General features: G+C 38.1%; 1 protein-coding gene across 13 annotated transcripts in view; it reads left to right on the top strand.

Moving 5' to 3' along the window:
• Positions 1-763: 763 nt before the first annotated feature.
• The window catches only part of LOC106953764 (metastasis suppressor protein 1-like), a 42687-nt gene continuing 24029 nt past the window's right edge, over positions 764-19421 (top strand). For 9 of the 13 annotated variants that reach the window (XM_015042761.1, XM_015042769.1, XM_015042766.1 and 6 more), the window contains exons 1-3: positions 765-1273; positions 4570-4631; positions 11261-11334. In XM_015042761.1, coding sequence (XP_014898247.1) covers positions 1202-1273; positions 4570-4631; positions 11261-11334 — 208 coding nt within the window. In that variant the 5' untranslated portion in view covers positions 765-1201. Of the gene's footprint in view, positions 1274-4569; positions 4632-11260; positions 11335-19421 lie in introns of all 13 variants that reach the window. The other 4 variants (XM_015042758.1, XM_015042763.1, XM_015042762.1 and 1 more) reach the window with 2 other exon arrangements.

Below are 19421 nucleotides of genomic sequence, written 5' to 3' on the forward strand. Positions count from 1 at the left end.
AGAAATGTAAAATAATCTATTTCAAAACGGTGGTGTGGACTTGTATAAGAATTTAGGTGTGTCCCCTCTGTGAAAGTAATGAAACAGACTTAAAGTCTCGCAATTTCACAAATTTGCCTTAAAAACTGAGGGGACCCAACTCAAGCGGCTGAGTGGTGTAATATTTATTTAGGCCACTAGGTGACATCCTTTTTCTACAGTATTTTTTTAAAGATGCAAGCTCCCTTTTTTTTATCAATTATTTCCCTTTCCCATGCAGTAACAAATCCTCGCTTTTTAAATAGAATTATAAAACTGAATCCTGGATATTTTTTTAAGTCAAGGGTAAGAAAATAAGGACATGTAGTTTTATATTAGTGTGTTAACTTCAAAATAAAACAAATCCATCACTGAAAATATTAACTATTTAGACTGCATCTGTATGCCTTTAGTTCTTGCCAGAACTTTGAGAGAATACAGCCAATTTGATGTACGTGCATGTTTTCTTTACGTATAGATGACAAACCGGAAGTGTATGAATAAACTTTCACAATAAGACAGTAACGCGTGATGAATGTATCGAACGTATCAAGCAAATTGTGTTTACATTTATGACTGTATTCAGTTTTAAAATATAAGTATACATGAACCCGATTCTAGATATTTCGTAGTGTTTTTAAATCGTTGTAACCAGGCACAAAAGCCTATTTAAATGTTCGAGGAGCTTTTATTTTGACGAATACTGTCTATCGGATGTACATTTATAAATTTGGAAAGCTTGAGTACCACAACGTTCTCAGTTTTGGAAGCAGAGGGAGCACAGTGGGTATTTACTTACCTGTCGGGATACAGAGAAGTATTACCGTGTGAGCATTTTGGATTAGATTCATTCATTCATTATCAGCTTGGTACAGATTGAATTCCCAGTCTAGTCATGGATATAAACGAGGCGTCGTGGAGGGAAAAATGGGGTTTAAATTTCTCTTTTTTTCCAAACAGCTTCTTTTGATTTTAAGCGCTGCCCCAGAGCAGGACTGGACTGTGTTTTTAAACACACCTGACTGCGGTAAAAACTGTTTTTTTCCCCCAGTTTTCTCGCAGTAGACATTTTTAATTGTTCGCTTGGTCCTCCTTATTCAGACTTTTTGGGAAGTTTTGGCTCTTTTGGGCAGCGGAGGCGACTGGCGGAGTCAGGACTGACCACTGGAGCTGGTCCTGAAAAATGGAGGCTGTTATCGAGAAGGAATGCAGCGCTCTCGGAGGACTCTTCCAGACAGTCATTGGAGACATGAAAGTAAGCTAAAGAAACTTTTAAGAGCACAATTAGTGTTAATGTAAAGGAGAACCCCCCCGCCCCCAAGCCGCCTGAACTAAATTGTTTTATCTTAAACTGATGTACCAGCCGACCCTTGGTGAAAAACCAGTTTAGTTGGTAAGAGAGGTAGAGTTGAACTTAAATATACTCTTTTGGAATACAGTTGAGTAGAGCTATTATTCTTTCTAACATAAATTGAAGTATATTTGGACTGTGCTCTGGTTATAATATTGGATACCTTTTTGATCCAACTTGAAATAAATACAGCAGCCATCACTTATGTCCAACTAGGACAGTCAGAATTGGGGCATATAACTTTTGTATTCTTGACTGAGCACCGTGAGACCATTTACACCGTCCCCAGCTGTTGTATTTGCCTGAAGGCACGCTGGAATGTAGCTATCTGGGCAGAAAATTATCCACAAGGTAGGTAGACTTTGACATGCTCGGGTCAAATGTCCAGCCTATGGGGGTCTGCTGGAGTAAAGGAGTTTGTTATGAATACAGCTGAGGTATTCAGCACCTCTCAGTGCCTCATACCGCTCTGCTTGTTCCTCTCTGTAACTTACTGGTAACACGGTGCCAGATGGTGGTGAGGACATGCAAATACTGAGAGTATTTTTGTCTTCATGTATTCAAATTTTCATTCATAGATTTTATGGCACAACTGATAGGAGAATGTAGTTTTGCACGTTACACTGGCTTTCTATGTTTCAGCTTGAAGTGTTTTTTTTTTGTGAGCAGGAACTGCATTACATGTAGTGTTTAAAGTACCTGTAAGAGTATTCACACTATCTGTACCCCCCCACCCCCCCTTTTTAATCATGCTATATGCACAAAACTCAATGTATTCTATTGGGATTTATGCGACTGCATCAGAAAGTGGTGCATAATAAAGTAAAGGTGTACGATGCATGGTTTTCAAACCTGTTGACAAAGGAGCATCTGAAACTTGTGGCATCCATTTGTGATCTGTGGTACACTCAACTGCCTTCTCAAGTCAGCTAATTAGTTAATTGAGTCCACCTGGGTGCAATTTAATCTGGGTCTGACAAACTTATTTTAAACTCAGAGGTTTGTTCTAGAATTGTCAACAGTATGGCATCATGAAGATGAAGGAATACACCAGTTTTGGTGTATGGTTATTAGAAAAAACATATCTTCACAGTTCAATCATTCATCTGTAAATGAAAAGAGAGTTTGGCATAGCTTCTGACCTACAAAGACCTGTCGGTCTGCTTAGACCACAGGTGTCAATCTACAATCCTCACAGGCCGCTGTCCTGTAGCTTTTAGATGTGCCTCTGCTGCACCATACCTCAATAGAATAATTAGGTCATTAGCAAGGCTCTGGAAACTTTTCTACACCAGGAGGAGGTAATTAAGCCATTTCATTCGCGTTTTGTACCTGTGGCACATCTAAAAACTGCAGTGCAGCGGCCCTTAAGGACTGGAGTTTGGCACCCATGGCTTAGATTGATGGGCAGAAGAAATGGCAGCATCATGCTGTGAAGATGTTAAGCTGGGAAAGAGAATCTGGTCAAAACTAGTAGGAAGATTGATGGAGCTCATTCCTGGAAGAAAATCAGTTGGAAGCTGCAAAATACTCAAGGCTATTACAGATTCTAACCATCCAGTAGGTAAAAGACTCTGACGCTTCACTGGAATATGTTGGAATTTCCCAGTCAAAGCCCAAATCCAATTGAGAATTTGTGGCAACCCCAGAAAATTACCTTTCACCGATGCTTACCCATTGAACCTGACTGTTTGAGCAATGTTGTAAAAAGAAATGGCTAAAAACTTCAGTCTGCAAATGTTCAAAGCTAGTAGAAATGGCTCCAAAGACCTTGTAATAAAAAGCAAAGGGTAGTGTTGCAAAGATTTTATTCTGGGGTGGCTGATTGTAAACTTGTCTGGTCTATCACATAAATTATTTGTATGGGTACTTGTAGAAAGTATCCATACAAAGAAATTTTTGCTCTTTGTAGAAGAACAAAAACTTACAAGGTTTTATAACTTTGCATTTATAATGACTGGTAGCTCCTTGGTGCCAACATAAAAAGGGACACAGTACAGTGATAATTCCTAGTAGCTCAGGTAGATATGGAAATAAGGGTCATAAATGTACAACTTTGCACAAGCCAGCAGCACAGGAACATATATTGTAACATATCTTATTCATTTTCGAGAGAAACTTCCGGAGAAAACCCAAATTACTGAATGGTCAAAGAGACTGTGTTTGCTTATTTAAATAGAAATTTGAGATTCAAACTCCAGAACGTTGTGCAGCCTGTTAGGTGACCTTATGTTTAATAGCCTGAACGTCTTCAAGGTCTAGTCTGTCAACAAGTAATAGGAAAAGTATAGGAAGTCAGAAGTGAAGCTTAGAAGTGACTGTATTAAAAGGATGTTAGGTTAAATTAAATGGAGTGAAGGATTGGAGCCATGCAAAAACGTGAAAGTTTGCTGTAGAAATGCACCAAACGGTGCAGTGGTTATGTAATATGAAGAAATTTGGACCGTGGGTCAAATGAGTCGACTTAATTGTTGGGTGTTATGTTTGACAGTACAATGTGACATTCCTCAGGCCCCTGATACTAGTTCCAAAGCAGTGACAAAATGCACGGATTCTTTAGGGAGCTTTATCTCTTGCTTACAAACTTGTTGGCCTTCTCTTTCTCACTCATATTTGGCCTTGTTCTCTGTAGCTGTTTGGGTACAGAGCTCCTCATCTGCTTTTTTAGTCCAGAAATTTTGAAAAGGGAAAAAAAAAAAAACCTGTCCCATCTGGACCTGGACTCATTATACCATAGCATTAGTGTACTCATTGTTTTGGATTGTTTCCAAAGGAGGCCCATGACCCATTTTGCAGCCTAACACGCAAGGAGGACATGATGGTAATCTCTTATTTTACTCTTAAAAATGGCAGAAGTCTGACTTTAATTGAAGTAAATTAAACATAGTTTTCAGGAAACAATTTGGAACTATAATACTAGATTTTACTCTTTTGGTAAACGAATTGTACCCTGATATCTTAAGATCATGAAACAATCAGGTCTAATTGCAAGTATTATTAAAACGTAATGTTGGAAATGACTCAACAGGGCTGCATTCATGAGGAAACCCGAGCTGGCGTTAACTCTGTTCAGGTGAGGCCAGGCATCAGGATTGGGCCATAGGTTTTAAGCTGTTATGTTCATAACTGTGGGAAAAAGTAAGTCTGTTCCGACGGTGAAATTGCATCATGACGGGTTTTTTTTATCTCCGTTCCCACAGAGCAGCTGCCCTATCTGGGAAGATTTTATCACCAAGGCAGGAAAACTGCAGTCACAGCTCAGGTGAGTGTGTGATAATGTACACATATGACATGTTTGAATGTTTGTTCAAATCTTAATAAGCAAAACTTAAAGTGTGTTTTTAAGCTGCGTAAGAGCAGAAATCACTTTTTTTTTAGAAATAATGTTCTATTAATTTCAGCAATGCAGGTTCTTGTTTGGATATTTTAATTTGTGGAGCCATTTGGTCTCTTTTTTTTCTTTATGTGTAATAATATAGACTTTTAACAAAGGAAGAAACCCATGTGTAAAACAAAGTCAAAATATGTATAAACGACTGGTAAAAATGGTAGATATGTGTGGAGAGATGTTATCCACATACATTATAATCAATTCTGTTGTAACTTGAGCTCATAGTGAATTGTTGCCAGAAGCCGTTTCAGCCCTCCTTTTACCAATCATATCAGGGGAGCTCATGCACGTCTTATATGCATAACAGATTTAATTTTCCTTTTCCTTCTTTAGGGAAATTATGTTTGACCTTGAACAAAATGTTAAAAGGAACTAAAATTATAAAAGTAAATTTATTTGTTTAGTTAAAATCCTGAAGAATGTGCAGCATATGTTAGTTTTGTCCAGAGACATTCCTTTGGTGCCGTAGCAATCAAATCAGTTGAACCATATGCCTCCTAATCATAAACCCAATTTTGCAACTGATTTTGTACCTAATCTACGCTTTTATTGTAGCCATATAGCTTTTAATAACAACAATTATGTTTACAGAATTGCTTTCTTTCCCAACACTAATTGGAGCATCCTTATGTAAGCTTCAATCACCGTTGTCTTATTTAATTCATCTTCTAAAGACTGTAAATGTATACAGCTTCAGGCTTACTTGTTTCAAGTCCTTGTGAACAGCAGTCACCTCTCCTAGTTGGGTTTAAGTGGCCACGTGTCAGAAGACGAACAACTAACGACAACGAAAATAAAAGATCTTTGTCCAACAAGCACGGCAGATACAGACATCCCGTGGTTTTAATTATTCTTTGATTAACTGTGCATGGCATTTCCCCAGCAGCGAAGGTGTCCATGTGTCCTCATGCTGACACTTACTGACAGCTGTATAAAGGTTCAGTGACACAATAATAATCGCCTGGGTGCGCTCGGTGTCCCATTGTTCTGTTTACCTCTCTATTAAGGTTGATTATTGCTGAAATGTTATTCGACTCTCTCCATCATTCAGGGGGTCAAATATGTGACCCTGCCATCCAAAATGTCCAAGGAATATTTGTTAGCTTGTTGCTAATGACTGGCAGTTTTAAAAGTACCATGTTAAAGTTTGGTCATCAGGCAAGTGTTAAAAAAAATAAACAAATTTCCTGACATCCCCATGGAAGCTAAGTGTGAGCTATAGCAATATAGAGCTACCAGTGGGCTGGTAACTGCATTATAATTTACAAGTGGTGTCATTTTTGTCCACATGTGTTTTGCTTTCCAAACAAGTTACAAAAGGGGCTATGTATGAGAATTAAAATGTCAGCAGCATTGCAACTTAATGATAAATAACTCAGAATAATTATCTTTAATGCATTCATATAGATCCCTTTTCCATTAAGATGATGGGTAAGAGCTACTGCTTCAAATGCTTCCCTCCAGATGTTCAATAATGTAGATTTGGTAAAATGCGCAACTAGGAATAATAATCCTTAGCAAGTCCCAGCTACCGTTTCCATGTGCTAAAAACAAAAATGCACGTTGTTATTTTAAGAGTCCATATTCACACAAAAACAAATCAGCCTCATTATGCGTAGGAGCAGTAGAAACCATTGCATTTAAATGCACTCTGTGTTCTCCCAGAATCGCTCAATGAGAGCTTTCAGAAATGTTTACTTCCTGCTTTACACTGAATGTCATTCATGGAAAGATGACTACTCTGTGGTATATTTAGACTAGACTTTTCCAGGTGAAGTACAGCCTGCGACCTGGTCCCAACAGAGGAGTGGTTATGATGTTAGGCTGTGTGTAGATATTTTTCTTTCTTTATGTTGTGTTTGCCAACATGTCTTGTTTTTGGAAACTGACATGTAAGATCCTTTCTGTCCATTTTTAGACCTGGTTCCAGTAATTTTTTACAGTTTTCTGTTTTCCATAAACCCCCAATTGATGGACCTCTGTAATCTGTTTGGGAACTGGACTATTCTGAGCAGCTAACACATGCATGTAGTAAAACACAAACACACCCACCTTCTCATCTCGGTCTGGATAAGTTACCAGACCTTATCCAGTAGTGGTTGAAGCATATGTCAGTGGGTCTATTGCAGCCAAAGGCAGTCTACTCTGTAATTAAGCCCCTCTGCTCCCTTTACAAAGCAGCCAGCATATGAGCCAATTACAGTGTAGTGACAGTTTGGTGGGATTTCATTTCCTTAAAAAAACATAAATGTGTTTTCTGGTAATGGAAATGGATCCCTCTGACACATGCTTTAATATGAGGTAATTTCTCTGTAAATCTGCCAGACTTTTTTTTTTTTTTTATGGTTGATGCAGTTGTATCAGTTGAGCTACAAGTTCATACAGTGTTGAAGCACTATTTGGAGTATTTCAATTATCTTCCGAAGTTCTGATCTAAATTTGGTGTTTTATATCTGATGCAGGCTATAACGGGTGTTCCTACTGTACGAGGATGCATTAAACACCAAGTACCTACTGTGTGATAAGTCAAGCATGTTATGTTCCTGAGACAAGTTCAGCCAACTCAACCTCTTTCTATGATTCGCATTTAGTCACATTCCAGCTTCAGCTTCTCTAAGAATAGATGAGAGCAGTGAATGTATCATTGTCGTAAAGAGTACTCTGCTGTACTGTGGCGTTCTCTGCGGGGAGTTCAGATTGGCCTGGCCAAGGCCTTGTGGAATAGATATGTTAAAGTCATTTGTCTTGACTTATAGGAGGGGTGTGTGCAGATTTTAAAACCAGTGGTAGCAGTCAGGTCCTTGTTGGAGTATGGCTCACAGCTTAAGCGCTTGCTGTACATACAGTGCCTTAGAAAAACATTCACAAACTTTGATATGTTTTACTTTTTGTCACTAAGCAACCATAAACTTCAAGGTGTTTTGGGGAGTTTTTATGTCATAAATAATCTATACTCTCCCATTGCTGTGATGCTTCTTAGTAAAACTCAATGAATTGTCTCCTGAAGTCTCATATTTACTAGAGAGAATCCACCTGTGTGTAATTTGCGCTCAGTATAAGTGGAGCAGTTTTGTGAAGCCAGAGAGCAGTTAGAGAACATTAATGAATTAATGGCATTACAAAGTCCAAAGAACTGCTCGTGGATGAAGTTGTGGAAATGTCACAAGAAGAGATGGGTCATAAGTCAACACCTCAATCTTTGAACATCTCCCACAGCGCTGGAATCAACTATCCAAAACACTTTGGAACAACTTCTTAGGTGCAGAGACCCACAGCTCGGGTGGGACAATCTGTAGACAGGAGTAGTGTTAGTTGTGCACTCTGCAAATCTGGACTTTGTAGAAGATTAACTAGAACAATGTCATAAGAAAATAAAGTTTAGGTCTGTCTTAAACATGATTAGATTTGATGGGCAAAACAATGGAACTACATACATGACGGTTGTGGAAAGCATCCAGAACTGCCATGTAGTTCTGGATGCTACATGGCATCCAGAACTACATGGCAGTGAACAGTTCAAGCTCAGTTCACTGAGCTTGAACTGTTGTGCAAATAAGATGATGATAAGCATCTTATTTGCACAACAATAAGCATAAGCATCTAGACGAGCAAAGCTGGTGGAGACATACCCAAAAAGACGTGTTGCTGTACCTACTGCAGTAGGTGTCTCTGCAAAGTACTACCTCAGTGAGTCCGGATACAATTCAGATTTCCATTAGTAAAAACAACCATGTTTCACTTTTCTTCCACTTCACAAGGTTGCACCCTCTTATGTTGGCTTATGATAAAATTCTAATAAAATATGTTGAAATTTGTTGTAATTGAAAGATTTCAAGGAACTTTAGCAGTGCACCTGTAAATTAAAGCGATGATTATAGCCACATGACTCAGAGCTGAAACAAGGATGCTGAATTTTTACCTGCACAAGAAAATAAGAAACAAATGTACCATTCATTCATCTCCAGTTGAAATGTGAATTAAACTAATCATTATGACTTGGATTCCAATTATTGTTCCTTAACATTTTGCATTCAGTTGTACTGAAAGCGGGTTTTAAGCCACTTATCACACAAATCCACTTTTAGTTAATGATTTAATCTTTGGTGAACGTGATTTGGCTTCAAGCACCTGAAAAATATTATCCATAGACCAGTAAATGCACGTAATAAATAAGTGGAGCCAGATATCAGAGGCTGTTATGGTGCCTGTGTGAGGCTTTAAATAGAAAGGCATCTGCGTGTGCCTGTGCGTGTGTTTCTTTTTCCATTTGCAGGACACACCCATGGATCTTCTGGTCAGCTCTCCCACAAAACACCGCCTGTTAACCAATACTGCATTAAGTTTCTGAAGGAAAAGATTGTTCTGTGGAAGAATATTTGGGCTAACCCAGCGTTTGGTTCGCTTTTCTTATAGAGTTGTGAAAGGCTGCTTTGTGATGACCTGAACACAGAAATCTTTTCCTGCATCTTCTGAAAATGCAAGCTGAAAATCACCCCAATCATTCTGTTGTATATATTAAAAAAATAAAATAAAATGCTTCTCAAACAAATTAAATATTCAGGTAAAGCGAAAACAATCTTTAGTCTCTTCAGAATTGAAATCCTATCCTTATCTTTTATTTACCTGATGCCAGCGTGTAATGGTGATGGGAATTCCCAAGTCGTTTATGGAGGTTTTCTGTTGCCACATAGAATAACAAGTGTTTGCAAATTACCCACTCGGCGTTAGAACAAAAGAGCCTGTGTGAGGGAACAAACTTTGGAAAAATTCTTGACAATTGTGTTACTTTGTGTGGTATGCATCACATACAAGTGGCCCAGTCTCTGTAGCGGGGAGCTCATATATCACGTTCATGCTCCTGTGCACACTAAGCTTCTTTCATCTTCATACTTGTGGTCATAATCCTGCACCGTCTGTTGTTTCTAAACCAGACCAGCGTTTTGGAGGGTAACCAATTACCTTGATTGCTAAAAAGCAGCAAGTTATGAACTTGCATAATAGCTGATCTTTCAGGTACTTGAATAAGGAGCCAGTTGAGTAAGATGGGGGTAATTTTAAAACAAAATCATAATCTTTCACTAGTTGTTGACTGATTTATACGGTTAACCGGTCTTGACCCTCTCGTCTGTCCCTGTGCATGTTCAGTATTTTCTCATTTACTAAAAAATAAGATGATGGGAAAATTAGGTCAGTTTGGCAATCACTTTACGCCCTTTTTATTGCAATGCAGGACTCAACTGAGTTGATCCCACACTGATCCCTTCATTGACCTGGAAGTAAGGCAAACTCAGCGTAATTACTGAGACATTCTTCACTCAGCAGGGCATGTTCAACCTGTAGTTAAAACGCTTGTATTACAGTACATGTTGAGTTGTGAAAACATCGACCTTGATGTTTACTTTACAGAAACCAAATGCATGTACATGTTTTGTGGTTACGCTTGTGTAATGTGTCTTGTTTACACGTCTACACCTTTTCATAAAAACAGCTTTTAATTTTTATTCTTCAGGTCGCATGTTAAAGTTCAGCTTATTAATACACCTCTATGAAAAGATATTTACAACCTTATAGATGGTTTGTTTTGACTTTTTTGACACTCTTAAATGTCAAAGATAACCTGAGTAAATGGAAAAAAAATGGCTTTTGAGTTGGGATTTCATTTATAAAGGGAACAAACTATCCGATTCAACCTGGCCCTGTGTGAAAATATAATTACTGCCCTTGGTAAATCATCTATTTACTTTGATTAATAGCATTCTCTTGGTTCAATTTCATGAGTCAATCCCAGGTCAGATTACATTATGTTGGTGAAAACAGCTCAGAATACAACATATGCCCCTGATCAAAAGAAATTCAAGAACAGACAAGAAACAAATTTCTTAGCAACTAGGAGTCTGGGAAATGTTACAAAGGACTTTGGGACTCCAGCTATTCACAATGGGGGTCATTATCCACAAATGGAGAAAACATGGAACAGCGCTGAACGTTCGTAGAAGCAGGTGGCCTACAGTAACCCTTGATCCTGACTTGTCACTGACATTGGCCCTCCACCACTCAAAATATCTGTTAATTTGGCACATTTGATAGCATTTTGCACAGATTTTTTTTTCTCTTCAGTTTTTCAGCCCCAATCTTCCCATTTGCCTTTCTTATTTAGCATGTTTGCTAATTTAGCCTGCTCTTCGTACTTTCTTTTTTTAAATCAGAAGGGCTTGCTCGCATCTCCCCTTAGTATGCAAAATATCAGATTAACCCAGTCTGACATTTCATTGACTGTGAAGTGCCACAGCGGCAGTGAGGGCGGCTGTGTGGCAACCTTGATGTGCTTTATGGGATAAAGAAAAAGAAGGAGAAACAATTCGTTGTGTTCAGCCTGGAAAAGACTGGCTGTTCAGGAAACCTCTCAAACCTCAAGATGGCCAATCCAAAGTTATCGTCCATTCTCATATGTTGGGTGGGGAAAGTAATGTTTGCCTCATGAATCTGTTTTCCTGTCTTAGGGCGACAGCAGTGGCCGTCACGGTCTTCCTGGATGCTTTCCAGAAAGTGGCCGACCTGGCCACCAACTCAAGAGGTAGGAATAGTCTCTGTATTGTAGTTAACCCAAAATGTTTGACAGCCATGTCACTCTGTTTGTCTTTGCGACTGCATTATGTTGGACTCCAGCTCTTCACCCTACGGTGTGTGGAATGTCTGCGGCTCATTGGCTGCATTGTGTGGCTAATAAATCCATCAGTGCGCTGTTTGAAGCTCTCTTGTTGGCTCTGTGTTTGACCTCTGCTCACCTTTTTCCACTTTCTGTAGCCCAACCCCCCCACCTCTTCTACATCTGGGCTCTCTGCTGCTGCTCTGTTTTCATTCTGAATGTGTGAGAGTGGGAAAGTGGTAGAGTAACAGATCTCATCTTTCCCTAGCTTGGACACTTCCAGCCACGCACTGTCCTATTAATAGGAACTGAAACAGACGCACACATTCGTTACCTCAATCACAGGAGTGAGAGTGATGGAGGAGAGCTGAAGGGAGGTGCAGGGAGTGATCATCCTCTCCTTCGCCCTCTTAGATTATATCAGTTTTTTGTAAAGGGGTCCAGATCAGTTGGCTGAGAAGCCTTGCATCACTTTTCCTCTGCCCTTTTCTCACTGACTTTGACTTGCAGTCTTTTTATTTCGTTCAGCAGTATCACACAGCGCTTGCCGTTTGGTGCACTGCGGCTCAGGCTTTATTTAGATTTAAGAAGCAAGGGTAGATAATGAGCTACGATTTTCAACGTTTATGCACGGCAGGTATTTACCTTCATATTACAACAAGCTCTTTTAACTTATGGAGGTTTCTGCAGTGCATGTCAATCTAATGTAATCTAAATTGATGCGGGAGGTGGTTTTAAACCCAAAATGTTCTGACTTTTGTTTCTTTATGTTGTGATTAGAGGCTCAGAAAGGCTGTGGGTTTGGATTTTAATAACCAACCTCTACTAGCAGAGCGAATAGCTTCAATATAGAGTTAAGGTGCCATTTGTTCAGGCTTCAATCTGACAAAAAGTTAATTTGTTACTTTAAATTTAAATAGTTAAAGATGATAATGTGGGTTAGTAAGGACCGTCCAGTTTAGTGATTCAGAAGAATGAAAAATTGCGTAGATGTTCAAAAAGCACACTAAGAGTTGATCTTTTCCTAAATAAGCTTGACTGGAAGGTGCTGTATTCACAAAACCGAGGATATGTTTTAAGTTATAATTCTCATTTTTGGCTCAGTGAAGAGGTCAGGAATGCCTGCAGTAATTAAGATTAAAAACATGTTTGCATACACTCTTGTTTTTCAGCTTATCAGCTCTTTATACTGCCATCGATAACTTTGAGTTCAAAGAGTCTGTTCCTGTATCTACATTGATACTGAGACAATCTTCTTTTGGCAAGTCATAATTGCCAAGAGGCTGATGAGGAATTATATTGAGATGCATTTTAATTCCTGCCTTTTTTGAAATCTTTTTTCTTCTATCTTTTGCTGTGTCTGTGTTCTTTCAAGTCTTATCCTTGTTTCTACTCACATCACCTGGCATTGAAATCAGTGGTTTGGAGGTCAAAGGTAAATGTTTGAAGAGCTAGAGTAAAAAGCCGACAGCAGTTTATCTCTTGTAGCATCAATAAATGTAGCCGTAAAAGCAACCAGTGCACACAGTGAATGTCATTAAAGCCCTTAATCAAGAAATTGACCTTTCGCAGCTTTTGTAAATAGTTTTATTTCCTTGAGAAATTAACATTAATGGTGCCTTATAAAGATTCAGACCTGTAGACTTTATATCTCATCAGAGTAAAGTTAAGTTTCAAAACAAATCTCTTGACACGTCTATTTATGCAGTAGGCAATCTGAATTCAAGCTTTGGTTGGCTGAGCTTTGGTTACTTGATCTGTTTTCGAAATGGATTGGACTTTTTTTTTTTTAAGCAGAATATAATGCTGATTGGACGGCCCTGCATGTCAGGAGTTGGTTAGTGAACCAGAGCATACTTTTAAACTTTTAATCCTTTTAAATGTTTATAGTATACGTCGGCTTAAATTCTCTGAGTTATCTTTGTGCAGTCAAGTAGAGACTAACACCAGCATTGTAAAACAAACCAAAGCCTTAAAAGGAAGGTGGGAATGTAGGAGAACAGCCATTAGAGAAAAGAGTAACCATATGCCTCTCTGCCTAAATACTTTTCCTTTCACCTTCTTTACTTTTTTATTTCTTGTGTATATACATTTTATATAAAATATATATGTTTTAATCATGCATTTATTTTACATGCAAGCCAGTTTTGGAAAACATCAAAGTATTATGTTCGAATACTGTGGCTTTAAGCTGACATCCTTGTCGTTAAAAAGCCATCTTCTTGCAACTAAAACCTTTTCTTTCTACCATTAATGTGGAAAGGAAAATAATTCAATGAAATGAAAAACAAGCAAATTGTTGAGGTAAGAAGTGAGGTTTCATTTGTAACTTATAAGTTCAAAAGGATCTAAATGAAATAACTGTACAAAGGTAGCAGTAAGGAGAAGGGGACAAAAATATCGACAAAAAAATACAGATTAGGTTTACTTATTGTGGACCTACAGAGTTGTTAGTGTCTTCAAACAGGGTAACAGTTGGGATAGGACTAATTATTTGATTTAATTTTCAACTCATGTCAGCTTTATTGAATTGGCATGTTTTGTAGCCTGACTTTAGAGGGATACTCATAGATCTGGCAGGATGGAACAATCACTTTGACTGTCTGAGACACAGACAAAGCTGTTTTCAGGATATTGCTAAATTCGCACTGAAAGGAAACAGAACCTGTTTAGACAAAATGACTGCACTTCTCTAAGTAGGTAAAGTGATTATTCCAACTACAGGTGTGATGATTTAATTAAATTTTTAGACTAAACTGCATTTGAGAGACCTTGTTTGCTTCCACGTTTCCAAAGCTGTCTGAACAGGAATGGGATTTTCTTCTTCCAGATAAGTATGGAAAAACAAAATAAAATGTGGAGTAACTTTTTGCAGTTCCAGAATATTCCCTGTCCCATTTTCAACATAACTTTTAATATTTACAACAGTCATAGTTTTGTATTTTTTTTTCTTATGACTGATCCACTTCCTCTTTTTTATCTTTTCAGATTTTATATTTAAAGCCTGACCATTACAAACATACTTTTGTTCATTGTCATGTTGAAATTTTGTTTTTAATCTTTGTAAATGTAGTAATGCTGGACTTGGAGGACTTGGAACTGCTAAAATTTGACTTCCAAGTCAAATTTCCAACACATGTGAAATGTGTCGGAAATTAAAACTATTGTTTTTGTACTCTTATTTAAAATAAAAATATGTGGCGTTGAACAGGGTCCAACCTTATATTGTTAGTAGGATTTGCTGCATGAATGTAAATTTATTCAAAGCTTAGTTTGTGGCTGTAAAAATCATCAGGTTGAAATAGAAACTGTAGGATTCACTCTTTCATGCTCTGAGTGCTTGAGCTACAAATATGTTTTTAAGCTGCTGCTGAATTACCAAACTTCTTTGTTTTGTAATTTTTTTTATTTTACTTTTGACGTTGTGTTAAGCACATGGAAACAAATTACAGACAAAACTTGTCAATATATTTCCTTCCGTTTTCCTTTCCTCTGAAATCTCAAAGTTTGCTGGATGAAAAACAGGACAAGGCTCCATTGAAGCCATGACAAAGAGATAACGGAGACATGAGACCATCACGAAAGACCAGCTTCAGAAGTGAATAATCCTCTCTTGTTTCATCAAGCATCAGTTCATTTTCTGTGTGTATCCCCTTCTTTCTTTCTGTTCTCTATCGAGTTACAGACACGTCATAGTTTCCTTCTTTGTGGAACAGCATTATGCCTGTTTCTGTGTGCCTGTTGTCTGTTTTTTACCTAATTTTCTGTGTATCCTTGGATGCTTAACCACAAAACAAATCTGTAGTATTAAGTTCAACATAAGAGTGTGAGGGGAATGAAGTTTGAGTGATTATTCTGGACTCAGCAGACGACCTACAAAGAATGAGCGTATTAATGCTGACACTGAATTGCACACAGGTAGGCTAGTATTGACCTAGATGACTTTTAAAGGTACGTGTGTGGGGCGATTTCTCAGATTCAAATAAATTTACAGCAAATCATGTCTCATTTCCTTCCAATTGCTTTGCTTAATTTATATGAAACTATGCAAAACAATGGACTAATTGGCAGCATCATTAAATCTGTTACTCTCCAACTGTTGGTTGCTAAACCACAGATTCACGTTCACTCACAGCCTGTTCAGATTTTCTCACACCACCCAAGCCATAATAGTTTATTAACAGTCGTAAAAAAGGCCTCGTGTCGGATGTGGGTTGGCAGCTTTTTTTTTTTTTTTTTTTCCTTTTCTTTTGAAAACTGCCTCTACATGAACTTCTCTGTGTGTGCTGAGAATATTAGGTGTTCGTCTCTGGTAGTAATAATGCCGGTGGCTCCTCTAGCAGCTGCAGGGAAGACTCTCTTTAGACAAGTCTGAGTTTGTGGTAATGAAATATACACCTGCCACACAGGCAGCATGTAGAAGCACGCTGGGTCTGTTCAGATGGAAAATAATATTCAGCAGCTGCTAGAATGACTGTGTTTTCCCTGCTCTTGGTGTATGGGATTTTCATTTAAAATCAGGTGTGTTTTTTATTTTACTTATTTTTATTTTATTTACTTACAGCTTTATTTTAGCCGTTTTCTATTAACAGAAATTATTCCTACTGGTGTTAAAATAAACATACATTTATACAGTTTGGTTATACACAATCATACAAACACACATCTGCTTAAATTAGTAGTGGTTTCAGTAGTTATTGTTCAGAATATAATTAGGCTTTGTTATAGTTCACTTTTAAAGTAAACAACAAGCGGGTATTAGACGGGGATGGGGGTAGGGTTCTCGGGTCTCTTCTATAAGTAAAACAATTTTTCTTGCATATTTCTCACCTCTATAAACGCCAAAAACTGCTTGTATGCCCTGACAAGCTGCCATCTCTCATATCAGCTGCCGATGAATATCTGATTGCTTTTTTGAATACAAAAGTGAGTTTATGTTAAACATTCGTGAGGGCATGATGTTATCTCCATCATCTGCATGTGGGAGTCAGGATGTCAGTAATTTTGCACTGGGACACAGCTACTGCAGCAGTGGCTTTTAGTTCTTCAACGGATGTGTTTTGGTGTATTTGTGGTATAAAGTAGGGCACAGTATGAAGATGGATTGACCTGGTCCAGCCTCTCTGAATTTTGATGAAATCAGCTGATAATTTGGTTGTGGCTTCTGGGTATTCATGAGCCTGCATGCCAAGAAATTAAATGGTACCGCTAGTGGTGTGACCCAGTTGTGAGAACATCTAAATATTAAAAAAAAAAAAACACTTCTTAAAAGAAAAAGCAAAAGGCATTTAATAAATTTCCTAAGCTGTAGATGATAAAAGCTGGTAATACTGTTACTCCCTTAGGCACTTCCCCAGGGAAAAGAGGTTGTAAATAACAGATGTCTTTCAAGATTTATCTTCCAAAAATCTAGTAATGTCTGCTGGTTTCTGGGCACAATGTGCGACATGTGGTATGTGTTATCTCTGCCTCTTTTTTGTACAGATTTATATAACTGACCTACACAACAACAATCTTTTTTACTGTTCAGTAAAAAAGTTGTACTAAAACGAGACCTAAGAAAGGGTGAAATTGTGATTAATCTATAGTCATTTTTAAACGATGGCCTCTATTGAAAATAAGACTTTTGAGTTCTGACTTGCTTTCTGTATATTTATATTTCTGCAAACACAGCCTGTACTGTAAACCATAGTCGAAGCACGATAAATCTCTTTTGAAAAAAAGTCAGCTTTTTTTCCTCTCTGGTGCTCCCAGTTCATGCTCGGCCTCTGTTATAGAGCAGCCTTCGTCTGAACTAACCCACTGTCTCAGCTCTCTATGTGAGACCGCTCTGTTCTCTTTTTCCAGTTTGGGTCCAAGACTAGCCATGGCTCTGTATAATTCCAGTCTTCTGTCCAGGCCAGACCAACATCCTGTCCACTACACAAGCTCCGTGCCTTTCAGTCAACACACCTCTGCTGTTGTTGACTAGGAATCTTATTCTGGATTTTCTTGCAGATTATTGCGATGAGAAAAATGAGCATTTCTGGGGTCAAGTACACAACTTGTAAAACTGAGTTTACTTGAATATTTACAGCTTGGTTTTGTAGACCAATTGCAGAAAGAAACATTTATGGGAACATAATTTTCAACGAAACGTAGACCAGAAATGGATTCCATACTCATCGCTCATGTTTAAATCAGTAGCTTATGTTGTTTATTTATACTATAGCAGTGTGTTGACTCAATTTATAGCTAGGGAGCTCAATGATATTATTTAAATATTTTCAGTTTTTTTCCCAAATAACTTTATTGAAGACAGTGCAAGATCTGTTTGAGTGAGGGTTATGCTTTAGAGCCATACCAGGTACATTTAATATTTGTCTCGCTCAAAGACAATTTGAAAACACAGTGAATTCTCAGTGTGTTTTCGTACGTGTGCGTTTGCAGGCGTCGGTGCTATTTGCTCTCCTGCTTTTGTTTAAACATAAACCTGGTTAGACGAGTGAACTCTGGATCGTCTGACATGCATGCAAAGCCAAATTCAAAACACATTTCTCTGGCAAATTAACTTCAGTCTTGTGTCTCCGAGTGGCAGAAAATCACAGTCCTTACCATTGTAGTCCAATGCCTCGAAAGACGTTCCGTTTCTTGTTTCTTTCATCAAAATGAACATATTACTCATACCGCCAGAGATTTGTCTGTTGCAACATTTCCTGATAACATTTTTACTGTTTGTTTACATGTGTGTTCCTGGTAAAAGGGGGGGAGCTCTGACTTGTCTGCTCTGTGGACAAGTTTTCTTTAAACTTCTTTAGTGTTGGAAGTGCGTGTAGGTGTTATCTCGGATAACATTTGCATCGATCTCCTGGGTGTACGTGTTCTAATTTGTTTACGATAGGATTTTATCTTTGTGTCTAGCTCCTTTTGTGTCTAGCTTCTGTGTCTTTTGTTGGGTGTCAAACTCATAGACCAGTCTGCCTTTGTTCAGGGGAGTGTTTTTACTTACTCACAATATGCGACATGTAAAGTTATCCTTAAAGCACCGCTTTACAAGTCACTGTTAACCACCTAGAGTGGCTTTATGCTTAGTAGTTGGGCCAGTTTGTTGTAAAAAAATAAAAAAATAAAATAAAAGTCATTTAGGGATTGTTGCGTCTTTTTCAGTAATCACTATTTCTTTCCCCCTTTTCCTCTTGCAGTTTATCATTTTGTCCAGCCTTGCTGTTGCTGCCATACTGTTGAAACCAGATGCATTCAGCCAGTTTGTGATAGCAGCACTGTGCTAATTTCTCCTCAAGATTAAGTACTCTCTACATAGCTTAAAATCCCCACAAAGATGAAGCAAAAAATGTAAAGGTGGGTGAAGAGAACAGCATGAGGAAAAAAAGACAAACGCATCAAGTTGTAACAAGAAGCAGAAATATAATCCCCGTCACATAACTCTGAGTGATGAATGATAACTATGAACGGAGTAAAAGAGGGACATTTGGATCAGTGTTTTTCAACCTTGGACCTCGAGGCATACTGCTCTGCAAGTTTTAGGTATTCCCCTGCTTCAGCACACATGATTTCAATTGATGTGGCTGATTTACAGGGTTTTGCTGAATTGCAGTCATGAGAATGGGGTGTGTTGAAGAAGGTGTACGTCTAAAACATTCAGGTTAGTGTGCCGTGAGAACCAGGGTTGGGGAAATTACTGATTTGGTTTAACAGATGAACATCGTGACCTAAAGTAGCAAGATATTGTTTTTTTTGTTGTTGTTTTTTTGTAGCGAGCCGCCTATTACGGATGCAACACCGTTTAGTATTGCTAATAAACAAACTCTTCCTCAAGTTACTGGAAAATTTGTATCATAGTGCTATGGGTATCATCAAAGATGAACACAAGTATATTTATCCGTGTAAAAGGCAAACAAAGTATTTTATATTCTGAATGACCCGATGAGGACGTGCTTTTATTTTTGATGAGCTAGTATTGATTTTCTGCATTGTGTACTATATTGGCTTAGAGGCTTTTCTTCTTAGTTTGAAGC

The sequence above is a fragment of the Poecilia latipinna genome, unplaced genomic scaffold (genome assembly GCF_001443285.1).
Source record: "Poecilia latipinna isolate Pla-1442-1.1 unplaced genomic scaffold, P_latipinna-1.0 Scaffold601, whole genome shotgun sequence".
NCBI lineage: Eukaryota > Metazoa > Chordata > Actinopteri > Cyprinodontiformes > Poeciliidae > Poecilia > Poecilia latipinna.